The following is a 27,117-nucleotide window of genomic DNA, read 5'->3' as shown; positions in this document are numbered from 1 at the left end:
GCACGAAGCGCAGTGTAACAACCTGTGGGATGATGTACTGTGACAGCAGATGTTCTCCCAGCTTTCATTCAACCTTGGCCCTAAAACTGTCAGAGCCCTTTCTTTAGATTATTGCCCCACAGAAAATGAACTCCCTGGAGATGGCAGCCTTCCAAACTGCATCTCCCTAGCCGGGGCTCCACCCTAAGCCAGCTCACTGGGAGTCAGAACTGGAAGATCTGACATTAGCACTAGCTTCCTCCCAGACCTGGCCAGCACGGGAGCTATGGGCTGCCTGGCCTGCCTTCCCCTCCGTGCACCTCAATTTCACAGTGAATAAGGGCCCTTACTTTTCTCGTTCTGCTTGGCAGTCAGCAGTCTTGCTCTGAAGTTCCTCTAGGGCCACCTCCCCTTCCCGGACTTTTGCCAGTAAGACCTGACGCTCCTGGGTGGAAAAAACAAAGAAAATCTACAATGAGAATGGGGCACTGGCTTCTGTATTTGAGGTGAGATGGGCACTAGGATTGGGATTCAGCCTCTCCTGGGCATGGGACAGCTGCCACAAAGCAGCAAGACAAGCTGGTTTGACGGTGTGCTTCCACCTCAGCACACAGAAATTTCCCAACCTCACCCACCTGCCCAAAGAGAGTTCGGCCCTGCAGGGCACAGCCTGCCCGCCAGCTGGGATTGCCCCTCTCTGAGACCAGGCTACATGACTTCTTAGGAACAATCTTCAAAAGCCAAAAAAAGGCATTTGTGTAAGAATCCAAATAAAGTGGAAATGGGCTCAACTCTACTTAGAAAGATTTTCTCATTGAAGTGTGCTTTTCTGGAGCTGCTTGGAAAAGCAGAGTCTCAAAGGACTGTTTCAATCAACCCTGGAGCTCCTGCTCCAGTCCAGGAGCCCAGCAATAAGCAGCAAGACCCTCACTGACCGTCTCCATGCCTGACAGGCGCCTCTGCAGCTCCCCAACTTCTGCCTCTTTCTGCTCCACTCTGCCCTCCTCTCTCTGAAGTGCGGCATGGCTCTGTGCTGCTTCTCTCTGGTACTGGCTGAGTGTGACCTACAGCACAAGGATGGGCATGTGATAAATTAGCACAGAAAGACAGACCACATTTGGTCAAATTCTTAGAAAAGAACCCAGGAAGCTGGGGCCACTCTGGCCCCAAGATGGGAGAAAGGTGATTCTGATGAGCGAGCGTACTCCTAGTCACTCTCAGGACCACTTCAGAGGACTCTCACAGATAATTCTATTCCGAGGGTTAACTGACATGCAATTGACTGAGTTTCACTTTAAAGTGACACCCAGGGGCCGGTGCCTGTGGCTCAAGGAGTAGGGCGCCGGCCCCGTATACCGGGGGTGGTGGGTTCAAGCCCGGCCCCAGCCAAAACTGCAAAATAAATTAATTAAAATAAAATAAAATAAAATTGTAAAGTTAAAAAATATTAAAAAAAAAATAAAGTGACACTCAGGCTGGGCACAGTAGCTCATGCCTATTATTCTAGCATTTTGGAAGCCCAAAGCAGGCGGATCACTTGAGTTCAAAAGTTTAAGACCAGCCTGGGCAACGTAGTTGAGACCCCCAACTCTATAAATTTTCTTTCTTTCTTTTTTTTTGAGACTGAGTCTCACTATGTTGCCCTCAGTAGAGTGCCATGGAGTCACAGCTCACAGCAACCTCAAACTCTTGGACTTAAGTGATTCTCTTGCCTCACCCTCAGAAGTAGATGGGACTATAGGCGCCTGCCACAATGCCCAGCAATTTTTTTTTTTTCATCTTGCAGTTGTTTAGCTGGCCCCAGCAGGGTTCGAACCTGCCACCTTCAGTGTATGTGGCTGGTGCCGTAACCACTGCGCTACAAGTGGCTGAGCCTACAAAATAGTTTTGAAAAAATTAGCTGGGTGTGGTGGCACATGCTTATAGTTCCAGCTACTCAAGAAGTGGGAGGATCACTTGAGCCCAGGAGTTCCAGGTTGTAATGACTATGAGCACGCCCCTGCACTCCAGCCTGGGTTGGATGATACAGCAAAACTGTTTCTAGAAAAAAAAATTAAAAATAATAAAATAAAATAAAGTGACAGTGACACCAGAACTCAGAAACTATATTTTTCAGCTGGCTGACTTCTTCGACATCCCCATGAAACCCCCAATGCCACCCAGGCTTAACCTCATGTTATGGCTTTCCTACTGATTGAGAAGCAAGTAATCCCAGGAAGAACGTATCTCCAGGCCTTTGCTTCTGCTCCTTCACCTCTTTCTTGCCCTTGAATCAGCAATATTTCAGAGCCACATACAAAGGCCAAACAAGCTTCTGAAGGCTACTACGCACCAGGAAGAATTTGTCTTTTCTCAAAGGATTCTGAGTTATTCAAAGACAAGAAGCCAATTTATGAAAAATAAAAGGAGAGTGTCAGAGTAAGAAACAAAAGTTAAAACTTGCTTCTATTTCTTCCATCTGCATTTTGCCAAATCCCACTCACTCTTCAGGTCTCATTTAGACTCCACTTCTTCCAGGAACTTTCCAAGCTGGGGAAGGAGCCCTTCCTTTGTGTGCTCATGGGAGACGCGCAGCCCTTTCCCCTCAAAGCACCGAGCAGATTTTGCCCGGTTACTTGTGTACACCCCTGAGTAGATGGGTCAGCTTCCTGATGCCACAGACCCAAGCACCATTACATTTCCAGAGAGTCTGTGGTACCCTACATGCAATAACTGATCAATAAAGTCAGGAATGGAATTGATGTTCATCTAATCCAACCCACTCCTTTCCCAAGTAAAGATCAACTGACCTCTTGACCTGTGTGAGGTCATGCAGCTAGCTAACCACAGCCAGTGCTTGAACCCATCTTGCCAGCACTTCCCAGCTACCCTGTACCGACTCTTCATTATTTACTACAAAAGGATCCAGGCAACGTCTGAAAAGCCGAGCCAGAATGGGAAAACAATACCAACAGCTAGTCTGTCCGGCTCCTCCTGAGGTCAGAATCAGGGAGGAGAAAGCTCAGCACAGGGATGTGTCCATGCTATGTACTAGCCCTTCTGGAGCAGACTCACTCTCACTGCACACCCTTCCTGACAGCCAGCAGCTTGCAGAATAGGAAACCCAGGCTCAGCAGCAGGTTACTGTCATGATAATTGATGGTCTTGCCCTTGATGTCCCCAGGTTCAGAGCAGTAGACTAAGCAAGTCTAATCACCAGGAAAGACCACAGGAAGCTCTCAGATGACCCACATTAGCCTGAAATAGGCCAGACCCACAGGCAGACACTTGAGAATAAGGCCTTTCACTTCTGCGCATAAGCCCTGCACCCAGGACAGTGTGGGCACAGGACGGTGAGCACAGAGCTCAGAGCACGGGAGCCATGGTCCTTCTGTCCATTGCAGAATCTCAAATGTTAGACAAGAACACAACAGACTACCATTCCACATCTGTTCCCATAGCTCCAGCCAGTCTAGCCCCAAAGGAGCTTCTTAGTTATAAAAGGGTGCACCTACCTACCCCACCAGCGGGAATGGCATGGGGCACCCTCCCTACTGTGGATGGTGCTGTGAGTTGGGGGCAGCTCTTATCAACTGCCACAGTGCTCTATGGGGGAACCACAAAAGTGAGACCCTGTCTAAAAAAAAAAAGTTTGAAAGACCTTAGTTTTAATAGTGGGGGCCTTTCACTATCCATTTATAAACTTCTGGGCTTTTAAAAGAATCTTCTGTGACAATCTAGTATTATTCTAAAAAATTTACTATTACTTTTTATTTATTTTCTTGAGACAGAGTCTCACTTTTGTTGCCCTCAGTAGAGTGCTGTGGTGTCACAGCTCACAGCAACCTCAAACTCTTGGGCTTAAGGGATTCTCTTGCTTCAGCCTCCCAAGTAGCTAGGACTACAGGCACCTGCCACAACGCTCCCCTATTTTTAGAGACAAGGTCTCGCTCTGGCTCAGGCTGGTCTCAAACCTGTGAGCTTAGGGCAATCCACCTGCCTCAGCCTCCCAGAGTGCTAGGATTACAGGCATGAGACACCTACTATTACCTTTTATAACAATGATTAAGATACTTATTTCAGATTACGAAGCTCTGCATAGTAAAGCCAAAACTAGAGCTCAAGTTCTCTGACTCCTGCAGGTGAGGGGAGGTCACTCCTGTAATCCCAGCACTTGGGAGGCAGGTAGATGGCTTGAGCTCAGGAATTTGAGACCAGCCTAAGCAAGAGGGAGGCCGTGTCTCTACTAAAAATAGAAAAAATAGCTAGGTGTTGTGGCGGACAACTGTAGTCCCAGCTACTCAGGAGGCTGAGGCAGGAAGAACACTTGAGCCCAAGAGTTTGAGGTTACTGTGAGCTATGGTATCACAGCACTCTACCCAGGGTTATAGGGTGAGACTCTGTCTCAAAAAAAAAAAAAAAAAAAAAAGTCTGGCTCAGTGGCTAGGGTGCCAGCCATATACACCGGAGTTGGCAGGTTCAAACCCAGCCCAGCCCTGCCAAACAATAATGACAACTACAACCAAAAAATAGCCAGGCATTGTGACAGGCACCTGTTGTCCCAGCTCTTTGGGAGGCTGAGGCAAGAGACTCACTTAAGCCCAAGAGTTTGAGGTTGCTGTGAGCTGTGATGCCACAGCACTCTACCAAAGGCAACAAAGTGAGATTCTGTCTCAAAAAAAAAAAAAAAGTCCTCTGACTCCCTGGTCACAGTTCTATGACAACATAGATGACACTGCTCATCAGTCCATATTGACAAGCACCCACCTTTAAAATTTTTTTTTCATAGTTCACAGCAACTTCAAACTCCTGGGCTCAACTGATCCTCCTGTCTCAGTCTCCTGAGTAGCTGGGACTAGAGGTGCCCCCACAACACCCAGTTTTTCTATTTTTAATAGAGATGGTATCCCCGTCTTGCTCAGGCTGGTCTTAAACACCTGAGCTCAAACAATCCACCTGCCTTGGCCTCCCAGAGTGCTGGGATTACGGGCGTGAGCCACCAAGCCTGGCACAAAACACCCACCTATGCCAGGTGCCATGCCGGACACTGGGAGGGACTCAGTGGTAACACTGACAGCAGCAGTTCCTGCCTGTCAGGAGCTGGAGAAGCCAGTGACTCTCAACATGGTACACATAGAAATGACTTCTGAATCGCCTGCTGTCCCACACTAGTATCACTGCTCAGTGTCACCTGAGCAGAGAACCAAGAGCTGACCTTTGAACTGTGTTCAGCCATGGCCAATAAACACCATTAATGTCCAGGGAAGGGCGAAGCAGGCAGCAAGTGCCCTGGCTCCAAGGCTTACCTTTCCTTTTGGTGGCACCCAGCCAGAGAGACGTGAAGTCCAAGCTGTCATTGGCATGCCCATCAGTAGCCTGCCCATCAGGGAACCTTCTCCCAAATACCAAATCTCACCTCAAAAGCCACACGGTCTGACTGGTGTTGACGCTCAGTTTCCTGCAGCTTGGCAAGCAAGTCCTGCATGGCCTTCCTCCAGTTCTCGACATCATTTGTACAGGTGTCCACCTGCAGCCAGAGCAGGGAAGGGAAGGTTATTTGGTAGCACTGGTTGGGACCACCCTGTCCAGACCATGCTCACAGAAAAAGTAACATCGCACAGGGGAAAGTTAATCTTAGGCACCCAAGAATTCTGAGTTTTTCAATGAAACATTCTCCCTTCACACTCCAATTCAGCCAGACTAACATCAACCAATTATTTCAAGACACACCTTTAATCCCAACACTCTGGGAGGCCAAGGGCGGGTAGACAGCCTGAGCTCACAGGTTCCACACCAGCCCGAGCAAGTGCAAGATCCTGTCTCTAAAAAATAGCCAGGCGTTGTGGCAGGTGCCTGTAGTCCCAGCTACATGGGAGGCTGAGACAAGAGAATTGCTGGAGCCCAAGAGTTTGAGGTTGCTGTGAGCTATGACACTACGGCACTCTACCAAGTAGAGCCATACATAATATTTTGTGTGTATGTCAACTAATAATTTCTTGGCAGGTATGGGTATGCTATCTTTACGTGTGTGTCTTGCTTCCAACGCCATCACACTAGACCCTTCTGAGAGAAGGCTTCATGCCCCATTTGGGACTTATCTCAAGGGCAGGCACCCAAAGGCACACCTTTACCATCTTTGGCACCTGACACCTAGGTCGGTATATGAAGAGTTACTGCTGGATGGGCAGGTTAAAGGCAAAAGCACCCAATTGAGTCCAGGAATCTGATTCAAGGTAGGAAAAGGTGTCTCATCAAGGTTATTGCTTGGTCTCTCTCTCAGACACACCCAGCTGTGGGCTGGTGGTTGGGGCTGAGCTGACATGCAGGGTCTCGCCTCCATTTCTGCTGCACAGGCACCAGAGGCTTCAAATAGGAGCTCCCTGTGGGTCTGAGAAGATTTCTCCCTGCATGGTGAGAAGCAGCCATATCTTCCAACCAGAGCGCAGAGATCTCAGCTGGGAGGAGGGAGACAGGGTCCCAGTCACCGCAGTATTATGAGGTCCTGTGCCTCCCTCTCTTTATCTGGGAAGCAGTGAGAAGACTGTTTACAACACCCTACCTTATAGGCTGCCTTAAAGACAGCTAAGATAATATTTGGCAGGGCTTTGAGCTTGTCTGAAGAAAGGCTAAACAGATATTGCCAGGTATTATAATTTGTTGCCAACAATGTATTTGCCAAACATGGTGATTCAAAGGAAGGGGAAAATCCAAACTGCACATCTGAAGGGGCTAGAATCACAACATCCTACACACAGGCATTAGTAATTAGCTGGTCAATCCCCCCGGAACCTTGCCTAAGCCACTGGGCAAGTGAAAGTTTGTTAAAAGCCTCCTGGAATGAATGATGTTCTTATAAGACTATTATCAAGCATTGAATGATGTTCTTATAAGACTATTTAACGACACATAAAACTTTCATGAAAATGTTATTTCATCCTAAGACATAATATAAAATGGAAAAAGTAAGATAAAAGTACACGAGGGAGGTAGAAACAAAATTAGGCTTTAATACAACAATGTATTAATTACACCACTAAAAATACATTGCTGGGTTAAAAAAGGAAAAAGCAGAAAAAAGATCTAGCACAAGCCCATCTTATAAATTGAAAACATCTTATGAGGGTGGTGCCTGTGGCTTGGTGGTTACAGCGCCAGCCACGTACACTCAGGCTAGTGGGTTCGAACCAGGCCCGGGCCAGTTAACAACAATGACGACTGCAACAACAACAAAAAAAAATACTCAGGCATTGCGGTGGGCACTTGTGGTCCCAGCTACTTGGGAGGCTGATGCAGGAGAATCGCTTAAGCCCAAGAGTTGGAGGTTGCTGTGAGCTGTGACGCCACTGCACTCTACTGAGGGCAGCATAGTGAGACTCTGTCTCAAAAAAAAAAAAAAAGAAAAGGAAAATCACAACTCCGGAAGGATTCGCCCATTTCAGTATGTTAATAGCAGATACTTTCTGGGACTGGGATTGGAGATGGGGAATTTCCACTTTTCATATTTCTCTATTGTTTGAATTTTTACATCAAGTATTGCTCATAGAGAGAGAGAGAGAGCTCAATAATCAGAGGGGTCTGCCAAGAGGAGCCCTGGCCCGGCCAAGCAGAGCTACCACTGGGTCCCCTCGTTACCTACCTCAGCTGGGCTGCTGTACACGGTTGTGGGACTCTGATGAAACCCATTTGGCTTTTCTAGAATCACCTGTTCAAAGAAAAGTAAAACTGGTCGTTAAAACAGTCCCAAGCAACTGGCTTCAAAACACTAAGACTCAAATCTTAGAAAAAGGGAGAAGGAAGAGGAGGAAAGAAGAGAGGGGAAGGAGAGAAAAGGAAAAAAAAAAAGGAAGGGAGGAAAGAGAAGAGTGAGAGGGAAGGGAGAAAGGAGGGAAGAAGGAAGGGAAGGAAAGAGGAAGAAAAGGCTGAGAAGGGAAGAGCAAGGGGGAAAGACCTCCAGTGCTCCATGGGAGAACAGAACAGGATGGGTGGAGCAAGGTTTGAAACCCTGAAAAGGAGAAATACCCTAACCTTGCAAGGATGAAAGAAACCGGTCTGGGCGCAGTAGCTCACACCTGTAATCATAGCACTCTGGAAGGCCGAGGTGGGTGGATTGCCTGAGTTCATGGGTTCAAGACCAGCCTGACCAGCTCAGTGGTTAGGGAGCTGGCCACATACCCTGGGACTGGTGGGTTTGAACCCCACCCAGGCCAGCCAAACAACCACAACTACAGCAAAAAAAAAAAAAAAAAAAAGAGAAATAGCCAGGCATTGTGGTGGGCACATGTAGTCCCAGCTACTTGGGAGGCTGAGGCAAGAGAATCACTTAAGCCCAAGAGTTTGAGTTGCTGTGAGCTGTGACGCTACAGCACTCTACCATGGGTGACATAGTGAGACTCTGTCTCAAAAAATAAACAAGACCAGCCTCAGTCAGAGCAAGACCTCATCTCTAAAAATAGCCAGTTTTGGTGGGTGCCTGTAGTCCCAGCTACTTGGTAGGCTGAGGCAAGAGAATTGCTTGAGCCCAAGAGTTTGAGGTTGCTGTGAGCTGTGACACCATGGCACTCTACCAAGGGTGACAAAGTAAGACTCCGTCTAGAAGAAAAAAAAAGTAAGGATGAAAGAAACCGCTGGCTAAAATCTTTCAGCAGATTGGAAAATGTGCGGATCCCTTCCTTTTCACCCCAGGGGAAGACAAGCAGCTGCCTGCCACAAACCAGCTTCCTTTGCCTCCAGGGATCCTAACAAGGTTTGACAAAGCACAATCTCAGGGAACCAGCTTTTGTCACAACTCTTTCCAAACCAAAGTCCGATTATTCATTACGTGAAGGCTGATTGTGTAGACACAGGGCCTGGGCTCTGGGGCCACCTCTGAGCCCTGTAGGCTCTACTGACTCTCAAAGCACCTCCCACCAACCTGATGTGAGCTCAGGCACTCAGAGTCCTACCTTCAGCCGAAGACATGTAAGTAAAGAAATGCCAGACACACAGCCAAGTGCATGCCCAACAAAGAACTTCCCTGGCACCAGCTGCTAGGCCACTATTCCCTCCAGGGGAGTAAGGGCAGTTATCTGGTAGTTAAAACAGGACACTGGAGAAAGACACTCTGCCCAAACCCAAATGCAACCGAAGGGAATACAGCTCAGCAAATAAAGGAGGGTGAGGGTGAAGTCACAGCTCTATTCTCCTGAGGACATTTCTATCCTCAAATTTTGGAAAAGCTGAAAAGCACAATGCCAGGATTATCCATCCCAGGAAGGATGCATCCAATTTGCTCAGTCTTCCAAACACTTACCAATACTGTCTGTGTCCCAGACTGGGGAGGGGAGTGAATCCCTTACCCCAAAGACCTTTCCATCCCGTAACAGGCCGGGAAGAAGCAGGATGAAGACCTCCACTTACACCATGGTGTCACCCACATTAACCAAGATCAACTTATGGGAAGTTTGGATTTAGGAATTAATTGTCTGCTTTAAAAACTCTGCACTAGGGCGGCGCCTATGGCTCAGTCGGTAAGGCGCCGGCCCCATATACCGAGGGTGGCGGGTTCAAACCTGGTCCCGGCCAAACTGCAACCAAAAAATAGCTGGGCGTTGTGGCGGGCGCCTGTAGTCCCAGCTACTCGGGAGGCTGAGGCAAGAGAATTGCTTAAGCCCAGGAGTTGGAGGTTGCTGTGAGCTGTGTGAGGCCACGGCACTCTACCGAGGGCCATAAAGTGAGAACTTTGTCTCTACAAAAAAAAAAAACAAAAAAACTCTGAACTACAAGAAGACTGATCATAGAACCCTTATAGAAAAGAGGCTTTGCCAATAACTGACGATCATTTAATTTATAAAGTTCCATTTTGGACAGTGTGTTAGGATTGGGTATACACATACGCAGGCTAATATGTGTAAATCCAAGTGTCCATCTACTGGGCACCCTGATGAGGTGGTGAGTGTTCAGAGGAGTGTTCACCTATCCTGCCTCCATTTAAGGCAGTGGGGCCAGATAATCAGAAGATGGGACCCCCTGGCGTAACCTTGCCTGCTCAGTGGGGATCACTGGTATTTCTTTTTTTGTTGTTGTTGAAACAGGGTCTCACCCTATGCCCCTGAGTAGAGTGCAGTGGGCCTGGTAGCTCACCACAAACTCAGACTCGGGCTGAGGGCACCTTGCTGCCTCAGCCTCCAGAAGCCGCTGGGATTACAGGTGCTCGCCCGCAGCGCCCAGCTGGGTTTTTCCATTTTTTTCATGAGTCGGGGTCTCACTGTTGCTCAGGCAAGTCTCAAACTACTGAGTTCAAGCGATTCTCCCTCCTCAGCCTCCCACAGTGCTGGGATTACAGGTGTGAGCCACCGCGCCCAGCAATCACTGGTATTTCCTAGTACCTGTATCTCCTGTTGACGGAGAGACTCTCCTGGATCCCTGTCAAGCTTGTTGCTTATATCCTCTCGGAGTTTCTGCAGGCAGTTCCTGGCCTGGGAGGGGAGGGCAAGAAACTTCAGTTTTAGGGGAGGGAAAGAGAGTACATCAACTCACCCACATTTGTGCCTGTCCCCAACCCACACTACTGAGTCAGGTGCTGTTCTAAGTGCTGGCTATGGGAAGGAAGGAGGGACCCTGGTCAAATGCAGCTATGGTAAATGTTCTAGTTGGGGATAAGCATGAGCAAAAGATGTCGCTGCTACTGAAAACAGAAAAACTAGCTGGATGTGGTGGGTGCCTGTAGTCCCAGCTACTTGGGAGGCTAAAGCAAGAAAATCTCTTGAGCCCAACAATTTGAGGTTGCTGTGAGCTGTGACACCACAGCACTCACCCAGGGAAACAGAGTAAGACTCCATCTAAAAACAAAACAAAACACAACAACAACAAAAAATTCTAGTTAGGGAGACACAACACAAAAGACCCACAGGTAAAATGTGTAATATGTTACATGTAACACGTGCCAAGGCTATTTTAGATAATATGGCTGGGGGATAGTGCTGGCCCCAAGGTACCACATAAACATCTGTGGATTAACAGATTGGGCACAAAGGGTCAAAAATGACATTTGACACATGGAAGGCATGGTGGCACTTCGGAGTTCAGAGACATAAAGGGACTAGAAGGAAAAAAAAAGAACCCTTAAAAAAAGAAAGCTAAAACGTGAGGTTTAGAAGAATGACCCAGGCACGCCACAGAGGGCAGGCCCACCTCCTGGATGTACTGAACCTCACTCTTCAGCTGGCTGATATTCTTCTCGTGGGTCATCGTCTCTCCAGACCTCCCCTTCAAGTACACCTGCAAAAACCAAGTAATACTATTTAGTTAAGAAACTTCTAATTCATTCCACAAAAAAAGGCAGCTTCATACAATGCTGGCAGGAGGCTAAATTGTCACCATCCACATACACCAAGGCTGGCGGGCTCGAACCCAGCCTGGACCAGCTAAACAACAACGACAACTACAACAATCACAACAGAAAATAGCCAGGCGTTGTGGTAGACGCCTGGGACTCCAGCTACTTGGGAGGCTGAGGCAAGAGAATCGTTTCAGCCCAAGAGTTTGAGGTTGGTGTGAGCTGTGATGCCACAACACTCTATCAAGAGTAACAGAATGATACTCTGTCTCAAAAAAATAAAAAGAGTCTCATTCTGTCACCCTGGGTAGAGTGCTATGGTGTCATCATAACTTACAGCAACCTCAAACTCTTGGGCCCAAGTTATCCACCTGCCTCAGGCTACTCCCACCTGAGTAGCTGGGACTACAGGTGCCTGCCATAGCACCTGGCTACTTTTTTCTATTACAGGCAGGTGCATTGCTTGAGCTCAGGCGTTCAAGACCAGCCTGCGCAAAAGTGATACCCCATCTCTATTAAAAATAGAAAAAAAAAATCAAAAAACAAAAAACTAGCCAGGCATTGTGGTGGGCACCTGTAGTCCCAGTTACATGGGAGGCTGAGGCAAAAGAATTTTTTGAGCCCAAGAGTTTGAAGTTGCTGTGAGCTAGGACATGACAGCAGTCTACCAAGGGTGAGATTCTATCTCAAAAAAAATTTTCTTTAAATAAATAAAAAATAAGCTGGGCGGTGCCTGTGGCTCAAAGTAGTAGGGCGCCGGCCCCATATACCAGAGGTGGTGGGTTCAAACCCAGCGCCGACCAAAAAAAAAACTGCCAAAAAAAAATAATAATAAAATAAGCTCCATAAACATACCTCCCACCTGTGTCTACAATCTCCAGCAGCAAAACACGGACAGTGGACAGGCACCTAGTAATGTCATCCGACCCAGCCCCTTGGCTAGGGCCAGACTGTACCAAAGTCACTACAAGCAGACTGTAGTCTCCTGGGAAGTCTTAAGATCTCCCAAGAGACGGTCAAAAACTAGTATCTCAGTCTGGCTCGTTCCACTCAAACCACAAGATTCCTTTGGCTATGGCAGCTGCTCCTTCTCACGTACCTGCAGGGAGAGGGAAGGCGAATGGTGGTGAAGTAAGCTTACCTTAATGATCTCCTCATGTCCATCACTGGACTCCACCAGTTCTGAGGCCAGAGAATGACTGGTTGAGCGGCTGGAGACCATGGCATAGGTCTTCTTGCCCGCCTACCAGAGAGACACAGGGAGAGATGGCTCAGAAGCCATATGACCAACCCAGAACTCCAGCCCTCAACCCAGGCAGAAGACCTGCTTCTCAAAAGACGTTAAGAGTTAGTTTGGTTTTCCCTCCAAAACTTCATTTCAGAACCTCCAACAAAAGCCACACAGCAGCATGAACACCAGACAAGGAAAATTAGTAGAGATCGCAGGTTAGTTTCAATTTTAGTGGGATCTCCCCACCCTCAAAGCAGTGCACAGCGCTGAGGTCAGCTGCATGTGCCTACAGGAGACGCTCCCAAGCTCCAGTAGCAGACGGTTCCAGGCAGGAAGGCAGAACTGGAGCACCGAGGGGGCCTCGCCCCACCAGAAACCTCAGTACCTTCTGGGCTATGTGTTCAAGTTCATCTCCTGTCAGTTCACTCTGGAGAGTCAGCCTGAAAATGTCCACGCTGCCCTAATAACAACAATGACAGCAACAAAAAGCCTTTACCTTTACAGTGGGCACGCTGTGCACAGGCATGCTTCTGCTGACTGGTGGAGTGGGTTGTACCATCGCTACATCAGACAAGGAAAACTGAGGTCCACAGAGATGTCCCTGGCGTTGGGATATCCCTGGGGCCACCTGACAGTCCTCCTTTCACCCCACCAGAGACCGCACAGTTCACTGCTCCTTACGGCTGCAGTTGGGCTACCCTGTTCTCAAATTACAGGGAGCACATGAATGCCTCTTCCCTGCAACCAGGGAGAGATCACCCCTAGACTGGTCATCCCCAGTCTAGAATTTCTGTTCCTGATAACCACCCAAGAAATTTGTTATTTATTTTTTGAGACAGAGTCCCACTTTGTCACCCCTGGTAGAGTGCTATGGTATCACAGCTCACAGCAACCTCAAACTCTTGGGCTGAAGCAATTCTCTTGCCTGACTCCCAAGTAGCTGAGAATACAGGTGCCTGCCACAATGCCTGGCTAGACACCACCAGTAGACTATGAAATATGTATAGGAACCTTGGCTCAAGCGGCTAAGGCACCAGCCACATATACCAGAGCTGGCGGGTTCAAATCCAGCCCGGGCCTGCCAAATGATAATGACATCTACAACCAAAAAATAGCCAGGCATTGTGGTGGGCGCCTGTAGTCCCACCTACTTGGGAGGCTAAGGCTGGAGAATCTCTCGAGCCCAGGAGTTGGAGGTTGCTGTGAGCTGTGATGCCATGGCACTGTACCCAGGGGGACAGCTTGAGGCTCTGTCTCAAAAAAAAAAAATTAAAAATATGTACAGGAACCGTTCAAAAGGCTAATATACAAAGAGATAACACTCAAAAACACTATAAATGAATTAAAATGGAATCCAAAATGTTGTCAACCAACATTCATAGAACACTCCAACCAACAACAGCAAATCCTTTTCAGGCACCTATACTAAGCCTGTAATTCTAGCACTTTGGGATGTCGAGGCAGGCAGATCGCCTGAGCTCAGGAGTTTGAGACCAACCTGAGCAAGAGTGACACCCTGTCTCTAAAAGTAGCCAGGCATTGTGGCAGATGTCGTAGTCCCAGTTACTTGGGAGGCTGAGGCATCCCAGTTACTTGGGATGTATGTGGTCCCAGTTACTTGGGAGGCTCAGTTGTTTGAGGTTGCTGTAAGCTGTGATGCCCTACTGGGGCAAGAAAATGAGACTCTGTCTCAAATAAATAAATAAGTAAAAACCCAAAGCAAGGAGGAGAAAGAGAATAATAAATATAATAGCAGGAATGAATGGTATTTAACACCAAAAAAATAAACAAAAATCAATGAAACAAAGATCTTGGGAAAAATTAATAAAATTGATAAACCTCTAGCAAGACTGACATAATAAAAAAGAAACACATAAATTACCAATAAGAGAAATAAAATGAGTTTTTTTGTTTTTTAGACAGAGTCTCATTGTCTCACCCTCGGTAGAGTGCTGTGACATCACAGCTCTCTTGGGCTTAAGTGATTCTCTTGCCTCAGCCTCCCAAGTAGCTGGGATATAGGTGCCCACCACAAGGCCTGGCTACTTTTTTGTTGAAGTTGTCACTGTTGTTTAGCAGGCCCAGGCCGGATTCGAATCCTGCCTCCATGATTGTGGCCAGTGCCCTACCCATTGAGCAATGGGTGCTGCCCTAAAATGAGACATTTTATAGACCCTGCAGACATCAAAAAATAAGGTAACACTATGAACACTATCAATTTAAATTAAATGGACTTATTACTTGAAAAACACAAACTACCATAATTCACCAATAAAATAGACAATCCGAATAATCTTATAACTAGTAAGAAAATTAAATTCATAATTTAAAAGATTTAAAAATAAGAAAAAAAATTCTCTAGGCCCAGATGGTTCCACTGTAGACTTCTACCTAATGTTTAAAGAACTGGCACCAATTCTACATAATATCATCAAGGAAACAGAAGACAAGAGAACAGGCCCAGCACAGTGGCTCACACCTATAATCCCATCACTCTGGGAGGCTGAGGCAGGTGGATAGCTTGAGCTCAGGAGTTCAAGACCAACCTGAGCGAATGTGAGACCCCATCTCTACTAAAAATAGAAAAACTACCTGGGCGTGGGTGGCGCCTGTGGCTCAAGGGGTAGGGTGCCGGTCCCATATGCCAGAGGTGGTGGGTTCAAACCCAGCCCTGGCCAAAAAAAAAAAAACTACCTGGGCGTTATGACAGGTGCCTATAGTCCCAGCTACTTGGGAGGCTGTGGCAAGAGGATCACTTGAATCCAAGAGTTTCATGTTGCTGTGAGTATGACGACACCATAGCACTCTACTGAGTGTGACTAAATGAGATTCTGTCTCAAAAGAAAAAAAGAAAAGAAGAAGCCAAGGGAACACTTCCCAATTCATTTTAGGAAGCTAATCTAACCCTGGGAGGAAGGGAAGGAGAGGAAAAAAAGGAAAGAAACCTATATATATCTATATGTCTCTCAGGAATATAGAGATTCTATTCCCTAATATTTTATTACAACATGGGCAAAAGACACAAAGAGGCATTTCAGTGAAGAAGACACAGAGATGGCAAATAGACACATAAAAACATGTTCAACATCAGTCATTAGGGACACAGAAATTAAACCACAGTCAAATACTACTAAACACTTAGGAGAACAGCAAAAATAAAAACACCAAATGCTGGTGAGAATGCAGAGAAACTGGATCGCTCACACACTGCTGACGGGAAGGTAAGATGACACACTTTCCTCAGAAACTCAGCATGCAATTACCATACAACCTAGCAACTGGACTCCTGAGGATTTTTTTCCAGAGAAATGAAGACTTATATTCGCACAAAAGCCATACCAATACCTGTACATGAATGTTCACAGTAGCTTTATTTGTGATCTCTCAAACCTAGAAACAACCCTTCAATAGGTAAATGGTTAAACTGTGGTACATCCATTATTGTGGAATGTTACTTGGCAAAAATAAGAAACAAACTATTGATACATATAACAGCAATCTCCAGAGAATTGTGATGAGTAAAATACCCTTCTTTTTTTTTAAAAGAAATTAATATTCTTTGAAGTATTTTCAGGGACAAAAACTGAAGAATATAATGAAGAGAACAAGCATTTATAATCCTAGTACCCAGAAATAGCCAATTAAAATTGTGTATTTCTTATAATTTTTTATGCATATTTTTACTTTCTTCTATGCATATTTAAAAAGTATACTATTATACACAGTTATATTTTTGTTTTTTCCTTTTTAATATTTTATGATTAACTTCCCTCACACTAAATATTCTTCAAGGCCAGTGCCTGTGGCTCAGTGGGTAGGGCGCCAGCCCCATATACTGAGGGTGGCAGGTTCTAACCCGGCCCTGAGCAAACTGCAACAAAAAATAGCCGGGCGTTGTGGTGGGCGCCTGTAGTCGCAGCTACTCAGGAGGCTGCGGCAAGAGAATCGCCTAAGCCCAAGAGCTGGAGGTTGCTGTGAGCTGTGACACCATGGCACTCTACCAAGGGTGACATAATGAGACTCTGTCTCCAAAATAAATAAATAAATAAATAAATAAAACTATGATCAAATAAATTTGTATATCTTTTCTGTCACTAATCTGCCTTCAGTCAAGTGATTTTAAGTGAACTTTCAGAACGTAAAGGGAAGCTTTTCCTTCTCCTCCCAACACATTCAAATGTTTTCCATTAAAACATATACTAGGAAGTTCATAGCCACATATTTCATAAGCACCAAACTAGACAGCTGGAAACAGTGGCTCATGCCTGTAATCCTACTACTCTGGGAGGCTGAGGTGGGTGGATCACTTGAGCTCATGAGTTCAAGACTAGCCTGAGCAAAAACAAGACCCAGTCTCTAAAATACCCAGCCACTATGGCACCTGTAGTATCAGCTACTTGGGAGGCTGAGGCAAGAGGATCACGCAGGCCCAAGAGTTTGAGGTTGCTGTGAGCTATGACACCACAGCAGTCTACCAAGGGCGACAGAGAGAGACTCTATCTCAAAAAAAAAAAAAAAAAAAAACCCAAGCTAGAAATTACCAAACTATTCATCAAGAGCAGAGTGAATAAGCACTCTGGGAGGCTGAGGGGGATAGAGCACTTGACCTCAGGAGTTTGAGACCAGCCTGAGCAAGAGTGAGACCATATCTCTTAAAACTACCCAGGCATTGTAGCAGGCACCTGTATTCCCAGCTACTTGGAAGACTGAGGCAAGAGGATCACTTCAGCCCGGAGTTTGAGGTTGCTGTGAGCTACATCATGGCACTCTACCCAGGAAGACAAAGTGAGACTGTCTCCAAAAAAAAGCAGATAAATTCAGAAAAAAACTGATATATTCACACAATCGAACATGAAACTTCGGTGAACCTCACAAAAATGTTATGCAAAAGAATTCAGATATAAAAGTATGCTGTATGATTCCACTTATATAAAAAGCACAAAAGTAAGCAAAACTAACTTACACGTTAGAAGTCAGGATAGTGGTCATCCTCGAGCGTGGAGGATAGGTAGTAACAAGAAGGGGGGATAGAAAGGACCTTCTGTAGTACTTGCTTCTTTCTTTCTTTTTTTGAGACAGAGCCTGACTCTGTCACCTGGCTAGAGCACAGTGGCATCATCCTATCGCAGAACAATCTCAAACTCCTGGATTCAAACAATCCTCCTGCCACAGCCCCCTGAGTAACTGGGACTACGGCATCTACCATGATACCCAGCTAGTTTTTCTATTTTTAGTAGAGACAGGGTTTCACTCTTGCTCAAGCTGCTCTCAAACTCCAGCGCTCAAGCTATCCTCCTGCCTTGGCCTCCCAGAGTGGTAGGCTTACAGGTGTGAGCCACCACGCCCGGCAATGATTTGTTTCTGTATCTGGGTGCTGGTTACAGGAGAATGTGTGCAGTTTGTGCAAATTACCTGACTGTAATTTCAAATTACAAATGGCCACTACTACTCAACTTTATGGATTAAATTCATTTATTCAACCTAATTCCTATATATGTTATTGTCAGCTGCTGCTTCTTTTTTTTGTTTTTTTGTTTTTTTGAGAGTCTCAAGCTGTCATCCTGGGTAGAGTGCCATGGGGTCATAGCTCATAGACACCTCCAACTCAGGCTCAAGAGATCCTCTTGCCTCAGTTTTTCTATTTTTAGTAGAGACAGTGTCTCACTTTTGCTCAAGCTGGTCTTGAACTCGTGAGATCAAGCAATCCACCCATCTCGTCCTCCCAGACTGCTGGGATTACAGGTGTGAGCCACCACACGTTGGCCAGCTTCTTTTTTTTTGTTTAAAAGGCACTTTTGATAGTTAGAATGAGATGATATACAACAGCACTTAGATCATAACCACATTTATTACCTGGTCTGTTGCCCTCCAGTTCAGTCTGACTTTCTCCTTTGCAGAAAAAGAACAGCATTTGGAACAGTTAGAAGTTGGCTTAAACACTGGCCTCAGTTTTCATTTGCTGTGTATACTGATGTGGCATCCACTTATGGTATATGCTCTTTTCTGTATGCATGTTACTACTGAATAAAATGCTTTTAAAAACAAAAATAAAAAACTACAAGTCAAGGCATTAATGTCTGCTCATAATCAGGCCTGTCAGTATCTATACTATACAACATCTTGACTCCCACCATTATCCCAGTGTGTTCCACACTAATTGTCCCAAACTTTCCTGATCCACTTGCAGGAAGGCATTGGAATCCCAATCTGTTCCCACTGATTAGTCTTCTTTTTTTTTTTGTAGAGACAGAGTTTCACTTTATGGCCCTCGGTAGAGTGCCATGGCATCACACAGCTCACAGCAATCTCCAACTTCTGGGCTTAAGTGATTCTCTTGCCTCAGCCTCCCAAGTAGCTGGGACTACAGGCACCCGCCACAACGCCCGGCTATTTTTTTGTTGCAGTTCGGCCGGGGCTGGGATTGAACCCGCCACCCTCGGTATATGGGGCGGGCGCCCTACCGACTGAGCCACAGGTGCCGCCCTGATGAGTCTTCTTGCTGCCATCTAGCTTTCCCCTTCCAGGATACCCTCTCCTATCTTGCTTGCTTGGATTACTCCCACTCAGCCTTCAAGGGTAGTGGAGCCCCTCCCTCACCCCAGGGTCCTATCCCAGCATTCCTCCCTCAGTCAGAGCCTGCTATTCGTACCTGCCACGCCTACACACCCCACACGAGACATCTGACATCAACCCCCTTCTTTTGTAAACACTTATTCATGCATGTCCCCCCCAAAATCATAAGCTCCTTAAAAATATGGACCTATATTAAGTTCTAAAAAAATCTGTGTTGTGTAAATTACAGGTGACAGATTCAAGGATCTTCCCAATTCTCTTTCTTTTGAGAAACTTGGGCTCTTTGGTTCAGAGAAGCTGTGTGGAACACTGGAAAAAGTAGACAAGCAAAGTGGCAGGGGTGGAGTTGAGAGAAACCTGAGCGAAGGCAACTCTAAAAAGAAACAGAAGTGTCTAATGGGCACATGAAAGTGGCTCACCCTCCACAGTAACTGGGAAAATGCAAAGGAGAATGACAGTACGTTACCATTTGGGCTTACGTTACCAAGACAAGACCTGGCTTGGCACCTGTAGGTCAGGGGCTAGGGCGCCAGCCACATACACAGGAGGTGGCGGGTTCAAACCCAGCCTGGGCCTGCCAAACAACAATGACAACGACAAACAGAAAACGGCCGGGTGTTGTGACAGGCACCTGTAGTCCCAGCTACTTAGGAGGCTGAGGCAACAGAATCGCTTAAGCCCAGGAGTCTGAGGTTGCTGTGAGCTGTGACGCCACAGCACTCTACCGAGGGCGACACAGTGAGACTCTGTCTCAAAATAATAAATAAATAACCTGTAGAAATATGTTCACAGCAACATTGTGTGCCAGACTGACAAGAAAATTAATTAGGCCAGGCACAGTGCTCACGCCTGTAATCCTAACACTCCGGGAGGCTGAGGCGGGTGGATTACCTGAGCTTAGAAGTTTGAGACTAGCTTGAGCAACAGTGAGACCCCATATCTACTAAGGCAAGAGGATAGCTTGACCCCAAGAGTTAGAGGTTGCTGTGAGCTATGACGCTACAGCACTCTACCCATGGGGACAGCCTGAGATTACATCTCAAAAAAACAAAACAAGGGCGGCGCCTATGGCTCAAGGAGTAGGGCACCAGTCCCATATGCCGGAGGTGGCAGGTTCAAACCCAGCCCTGGCCAAAAAAAAAAAAAAGAATTAAATCTGACATATTAATACAATAAATGACTATGCAACTGTGAAAATAAATGTACTACAGCAACACGCATGGACATGAATCAATCTCAAAATTAATGTGAAGAAAAAACAGCAACTATAGAATATAAATGATACATATCTAGAGTACAAAACATGTCAAACCAGGAAACATTTGAGCATGTTGTAGAAAGTATAATAAGCAAGAAAATAAACACATAATTCAAGACAGAGATTACTTCTCAGCAAAAGAGCAAGGAAGCAGGGATTACTAAGGAACCCCAGGGCTTCAAAACTATTGGCAATGTTCTGTTTCTAAAGGTGAGTGTTCAGAATATAGGTATCCACTTTATTACTATGCTCTAAAACATCCCATATATCCAAGTCTTCTCTCTTGCTTTTTATTGCCATGTAAATCTCTTCTCTCATAACTTCTCTCATGCGTTTTTTTGTCATGTAAATCCTGCAGAGAGGCTAGATGCAGTGGCTCATGCCTGTAATCCCAGCACCCTGGGAGGCCAAGGCTAGTGAATCACCTTAGCTCAGGAGTTCAAGACCACCCTAAGCAAGAGCAAGACCCCATCTCTCCTGAAAATAGAAAAACTAGCCAGGCATCATGGAGGGTGCCTATAATCCCAGCTACTTGGGGAGGCTGAGGCAAGTAGCTTGAGCCCAAGAGTTTGGGGTTGCTGTGAGCTGTGACGGCACAGTACTCTACTACCCAGGGCAACAGCGTGAGACTCTGTCTCAAAAAAAAAAAAAAAGTCCTGTAGAGATATCATCTTTAGAGCAACTAAATGGCAAATATTAAAGATACTAACAATATCTGTATAGATGCAGGGGAAAAGACTAATCTGATATATTGATGGAGAAGGTGTAAATTTATAAAAGCACTTTTGGAAGTTGATCTGGCAATATTAATAAAAAAGGTGTGTGTATTTTATAAACCCTTTGGACTTAGTAACTCTTTCAGAACTATGCCCTTTGAAAATCCACATACACTTGCTCAAGGGTATATATGAAACTGTTGACTGTAATACTATTCACAATAGCTTAAGACTGGAAACAAGTTCAAACAAGACGGGAAACAAAACATACTCAGTGAATAGAGTAACATATGGATGGTAACGGTGAAATATTACACTGCTGATAATATGAATACAAAGGAAAAAAATCTCTAAGATATATTAAATGGGGAAAAACCCAAATCAGACATTAATTTATAAAGTAGAACTTCTCATTTATTTATTTTATTACTTTTTTTAGACAGAGTCTTGCTCTATTGCCCAGAATGGAGTGCAGTGGTGTGATCACAGCTCGCTGTAACCTCAAACTTCTGGCCTCAAGTGATCCTCCCACCTCAGCCTCCAAACATGCTGGGACCCAGATGTGATGGGCCTTCCCCAGCCCTTCCTGTTTACTGAAGAATATATACACATATTGATAGTCTTGTGCAGGCAGTCCATGGGTTATGAGTGAGAAAGGTTCTGTAGGTTTGTTCTTAAGTTGAATTTGTATGTAAGTTGCAACAAGTACATTTACCTATTACCTGTAATAGCTTCCATTTGTAAATGCAAGTCAAACATCAGTTTGTGTTTGTAACTCGGGGACGCCTGTAATTGTCAACTCCTGTGCCTTGCAGTGACTGTGCAGGGCCCTCTCGGGCACTACATGCAGTACCAACTCATTTAATCCTCACAACAATACTTTACAGTAGGGTTTATTGTCAACACCCCCATTTTATACAAGGAAAAACTGAAGCACAGAAGTTAACTACCTCCAAGGTCACACAACTAGTAAAGTGCCAAACCCAGATTCAAACTCAAGCCTTTGTGGCTCTAGTCTAGGCTCCTAAGTATCACAGCACACAGCACTTCTGAACTAATACACACTAAAGCAAAGAAGGGCAGGTAAGTGAGGGGATTCCTATACCATATACTTCTAATATTTTAAACTTTTTAACTATATTTATGTAATTTCCTATAATAACATACTATGCACAGGGTGTCCCAAAGTTGCCCCTGAAGTTGCCATACACAGAGGAAATGGGAAATTACAGCTAAATGTCCCTATAGTTGCAAAACATTCATTATAAAATTTTACAAAATATTTACAGAATATTCTCTGCATGTTGGCCACCTTTGTACAATTTTGTAATGAATATTTTGTAAATACAGGTTCGTTTAGCTACAACTCCTCAAAGAGAAGCAAAGCAAAAGGACGAAACTTGGAGTCAGAGGCAGGACGTTTGAGTCCTGAAAGACTCCTATTAATCCTTGAGCAAACTACTGAATGTCTCTGAGACTTGATTTTCTACCTGTAAAGTGGGGGTGACAGTGTCGACCCTGCTGACATTTTAGGCAGTGCAGAGAGATGTGCAGGAACAAGGTGAAAGTGCTTTGCAATCAGTAAATCACTTCCCAAAGGCCAGGCCGCTCTAGAAAGCCTGTAAGGGGAAAGGAGTGGATGAAGCGGATTCTCTAAACAGGGCTCTTTCTGGCATCACAGCCTCCGGAACCAAAGAAAGCAGCCAAGGCAACAAGCCCCAGATCTTCCCCACAGTGCCAACCATGAGCTGAGCCGCAGAGAAAAGCTGGGGCTCCCCGACACTGGGTGATTTTAGCTGCTGTCCTGAGCTCTGCTGAAGTGACCTCAGGGCTAGAAGCAGGCTTCAGGGAGCTTCAGGAATGCCCCAAAAATGTCTGGCAGGGTGGTCTCTACTGGGGATTCTAACAGGCAAGGTGAGAAGTGACACCTTCTCTACAGAACAAGGAGCCCTGCTAATCACCAGGTAAGCAAGCAGCCTCTAACCTCATAAACATTCTTGGAGAGAAGCCCAGCCACCTCCAATTACAGGCAGCCTCTTCTGGCTCTTCAAACAAACCTCCAGCTCTGACTCACTCCTCACAGCAGGGAGGGAGTAAACACGTATCTGAGAGGTTAGAGATCCGGACACCAGTGATAGGAGATCAAGAGGAGGCCCCAGAGGTTCTCACACCAGCGGCTACTGCGAGGAGGGGAAGCTCAGCATACTTCCCAAGCTTCTACAGCGGCCGCAGGACTGGGTGCAGGGCCGGAGCCAAGTGCAGATTCTTTCTCAGAGGAAGTGAGGGAAGTGAGGATTGCTCCCGAGGGCAAACCAGCAACCTGATTCACCTTCTTCCTGGGTCCCTCCTCCCCTGCTTTACCCCTCGCGCCATCCTCACTCCTATCCCAAATGCACTTGGGCTCTCAGGCTCTGCCCCTCATCCCATCCTAGCTCCTACCCCAAATGCACTTGGGCTCTCAGGCTACTGTAGGAGCACCCACTTCACTGCTCCCAGCCTGAGATATGGAAACAGACAGCCCCTTGTGACAATGGTTCCTAAGAGATCAGGATGAGGAAAGCCCCATAAAGTCAAAAAGAGCCAGATGGCACTAGGTGATCGGCCTCCCCTCCCCTTGGGGAGACTCCCAGCCAGCTCACAGGTTTCAGGCACTTGCCCATGCCTTCCAGGTGCTCTCTGGGCCAGAGATGACCTTTTGTGAGTATGACAGCAGATTAGCCAACAAAACAGATAGTTGTGTGTTATCTGGCTACCTATCCAGAGGCATGGGCTGGACAAGCTCTGTGCAGAGGGCTGAGCGGGTGATGGGAAGGTGAACAAGAAAAAAGGGATTTGGGTGGTACCCTAAGTAGGGCAGCCCTTCTCACTACCTGGACCCCAGCAAAGGAAAACACTGGGGGCTGGCAGTGAGAGTGCGACCGTAGAAGGGAGGAGGCTCCTGAACCTCAGCTCCGAAGGAGACACCCTTTTGCTAAGCTAGTCTCTCTGTCAGACACCTGCCAGGCAACCAGTCGGCCTGGAATGAAGGGCAGGTTCCTCAGTGCCTTCCCCTCACTTTAGTCTCTGACTAACCTGCTTTGTGATTTTTGCTTTTGTGTCCTAGACCTCAGAAGACTATTTCCTTTTTCTTCCTTCATCAATCCATCTTCATTCTACCGTATATTCTCTTTTCCTCTTCCTGACTCTATTGGCCAGGTTTAAATCAGGGGCACCAGCCTTCCTGGCACACACCTATTCCTACACCTAAACCTTCCCAACCCCTAGGATACAAAGATATTTCACAAGACTATGCACTATGACCCAAAGATGCACATATCATAATTAATAGCAGGCTGGGAAGCTAGTCCCACCTGCTCTGAGCACACAAATCTGGAACCGAAACCATCTGGGTGTATACTCCCCTCCACCTTAGAGAAGTGCAGCCACATGTCAGTGCCCAGTGCCTGGTGATTAGGTAACGCTTCTCTCTCAGATCCTCCCTGCTCCTTCCTCCCCTGGCAAAACCCAGCATTCCCCAAAGTCCTGGCAGCTTGGAGACATCAGCTGTAGGCCTCTTCAGAGTAAGAACCTGGCAATAAACAAGAGAAATGGAATGGTGTGAGGAGGAATTTATGGGCTGAGTTTAAGGCAAGTATCATGAGTGAACAGAATAAGCAGTCACGAAACTTGAAAGGTTCCTCTGTCTAAGACTTTCTTCCCCACCCAAGTGTCACAGAGCCAGGACATCCGACATTTTAGAATTCATTCATTCCTTCGGAATAGGCATCAATGACTCCTGATGAATTGTCTCTTAAAATGCAAATATTCTGGGCGGCGCCTGTGGCTCAGTGAGTAGGGCACCAGCCCCATATACCGAGGGTGGCGGGTTCAAACCCAGCCCCAGACAAACTGCAACAAAAAAATAGCCAGGCGCTGTGGTGGGCGCCTGTAGTCCCAGCTGCTCGGGAGGCTGAGGCAAGAGAATCGCATAAGCCCAAGAGTTAGAGGTTGCTGTGAGCCGTGTGACGCCATGGCACTCTACCGGAGGGCAGTACAATGAGACTCTGTCTCTACAAAAAAAAAAAAAGGCAAATATTCTGACCCAACAATTCCACTCCTAGGTTTTTCTCTCCAAGAAAAATGAGAACATATGTTGACACAAAAGCTTGGATACCAAAGTTCATCGTAATTTTTTTTTTTTTTTTGTAGAGACAGAGTCTCACTTTATGGCCCTCGGCAGAGTGCCGTGGCCTCACACAGCTCACAGCAACCTCCAACTCCTGGGCTTAAGCGATTCTCCTGCCTCAGCCTCCCGAGCAGCTGGGACCACAGGCGCCCGCCACAACGCCCGGCTATTTTTTGGTTGCAGTTTGGCCGGGGCCGGGTTTGAACCCGCCACCCTCGGCATATGGGGCCGGCGCCCTACCGACTGAGCCACAGGCGCCGCCCTCATCGTAATATTTTTAATAATAGCTAAAAGTGTAACAGAAACAACCTAAATGTCTACCAACATTTATCCATTGTACTAGTCAGCCATAAAAAGGAATAAAGTAGTGATTCATATTACCACGTGGATGAACCTTACAAACACTGTGCTAATAAAAGAAGCCAGTCACGAAAGATCACATACTGTATGATCACATGTACACGGGATGTCCAGAAAGGTGGACCCACAGAGAAAGTAGACCAGTGGCTGCCCAGGGCTAGGGAGACTGGGGGGAAATGGGGAGTGACTGTTAATGGTCTGGGATTTCTTTATAAGGTAATGAAAATGTTCTAAAATTGATTTATTGACGACTGCACAACTTCATGAATATACTAAAACTCAATTATATACTTTAAATGGGTGAATCTTACAATATAAGAATTATATCTCAATAAAGCTGTTATAAAGATTATATGATCCTCATGGTGAGCCTTTAATAAATCATAGCTCTAGTTTAAACAAACAAACAAAAAAAAAATAAGAATGGGGCTCAGGAAAGTCTTAGTATTTAACTACTTCAGCTTCTAAAATCTTAAAGGAATATCACTGTGGCTGATGAAAAAAATTCCAAATCCACCCAGCTGTTGAGAGAACCTCTCCAGCCAAGACAAATCGAAAAGAAAAAAAAAAAAAAAAACGTAAAAAGGATTAAAAAATGCAGATATTCTAAGGAAAGGTAACGCTGATAGATTGCATAGAGAAAAGCACTTTATCAAAGCGCCTGGAATTAGCAGAGGACCCCAGCTGCCTTAGCCAGGACGTTAGAGAAAGGAAAGAAGGGCAGGTCCCAGACAGGATGCCACACCATCCACCCTGACCATCCCCTGCCCACACATGACCAGTCCCGGCTGACTTAAGACGAGCAAAAGCTGCCCCAGCCTTCACCCAGTGTCCATCTACAGGCCCCTCTCGCTCTTAGGACCCACACTGGCACAAGGACCTGGATCACGAGGAAAAGGAAAGAACAGACAGGAATAAACAAATGTCAGCATAAAGAGAGGAAGCAAACCTTGACCAAACCAGAGAGTTTCCAAGACTCTTCCTCCACCCTTGGCTGGGTGCTGAGAAGTTGGAATGGCCTAGTCTAAGCCAGTAGCTGAGCCAGAAGCAAAATAATAGCACTTACTACATCCAGGCGCAGTACTTAATGTTTCACACACCTATTCAATCCTCACTACAACCTTATGAGAAGGGTACAATTATCATCCATGTTTTACAGATAAGGAAACTGAGAATGAAGAAAAAAATACCTTTTTTTTTTTGAGACAGTCTCACTTAGTGGCCCTGGGGTTGAATGTGTGGTGTCACAGCTCACAACAACCTCAACCTCTTGGGCTCAAGCAATCCTCTTGCCTCAGCCTCCTGAGTAGCTGGGACTATAGGCATCTGCCACAACACCCAGCTATTTTTAGAGATGAAGTCTCACTCTTGCTCAGGCTGGTCTCAAACTCCTGAGCTCAGGCAATCCACCCGCCTCAGCCTCCCAGAGTGGTAGGATAACAGGCATGAGCCATAGTGCCTCGCCTCAGAATGAAGAAATTCAGTAACTTACCAAAGTGATCGTAGGCAAAGCAGACATGAAAACCCTGCCCGAGTGGAGAG

General features: G+C 46.1%; 1 protein-coding gene across 6 annotated transcripts in view; it reads right to left on the bottom strand.

Annotated features, from left to right (window-relative positions):
* Positions 1 to 27,117, bottom strand: part of TUFT1 (tuftelin 1) — a 42,988-nt gene that overhangs the window by 10,826 nt on the left and 5,045 nt on the right. For 2 of the 6 annotated variants that reach the window (XM_053591811.1, XM_053591810.1), the window contains exons 2-9: positions 12,889 to 12,963; positions 12,414 to 12,515; positions 11,128 to 11,214; positions 10,323 to 10,412; positions 7,595 to 7,660; positions 5,375 to 5,485; positions 915 to 1,043; positions 330 to 424 (exon numbers count right to left, since the gene is read on the bottom strand). In XM_053591811.1, the coding sequence (XP_053447786.1) occupies positions 330 to 424; positions 915 to 1,043; positions 5,375 to 5,485; positions 7,595 to 7,660; positions 10,323 to 10,412; positions 11,128 to 11,214; positions 12,414 to 12,515; positions 12,889 to 12,963 (755 nt within the window). Of the gene's footprint in view, positions 1 to 329; positions 425 to 914; positions 1,044 to 5,374; positions 5,486 to 7,594; positions 7,661 to 10,322; positions 10,413 to 11,127; positions 11,215 to 12,413; positions 12,516 to 12,888; positions 12,964 to 18,356; positions 18,375 to 27,117 lie in introns of those variants that run through there. The other 4 variants (XM_053591815.1, XM_053591813.1, XM_053591812.1 and 1 more) reach the window with 4 other exon arrangements.

This window comes from Nycticebus coucang, chromosome 5 (genome assembly GCF_027406575.1).
Source record: "Nycticebus coucang isolate mNycCou1 chromosome 5, mNycCou1.pri, whole genome shotgun sequence".
Classification (NCBI taxonomy): Eukaryota; Metazoa; Chordata; class Mammalia; order Primates; family Lorisidae; genus Nycticebus; species Nycticebus coucang.
The sequence above is the reverse complement of the archived record's forward strand: the minus strand, read 5'-3'. Positions and strand labels throughout refer to the sequence as shown.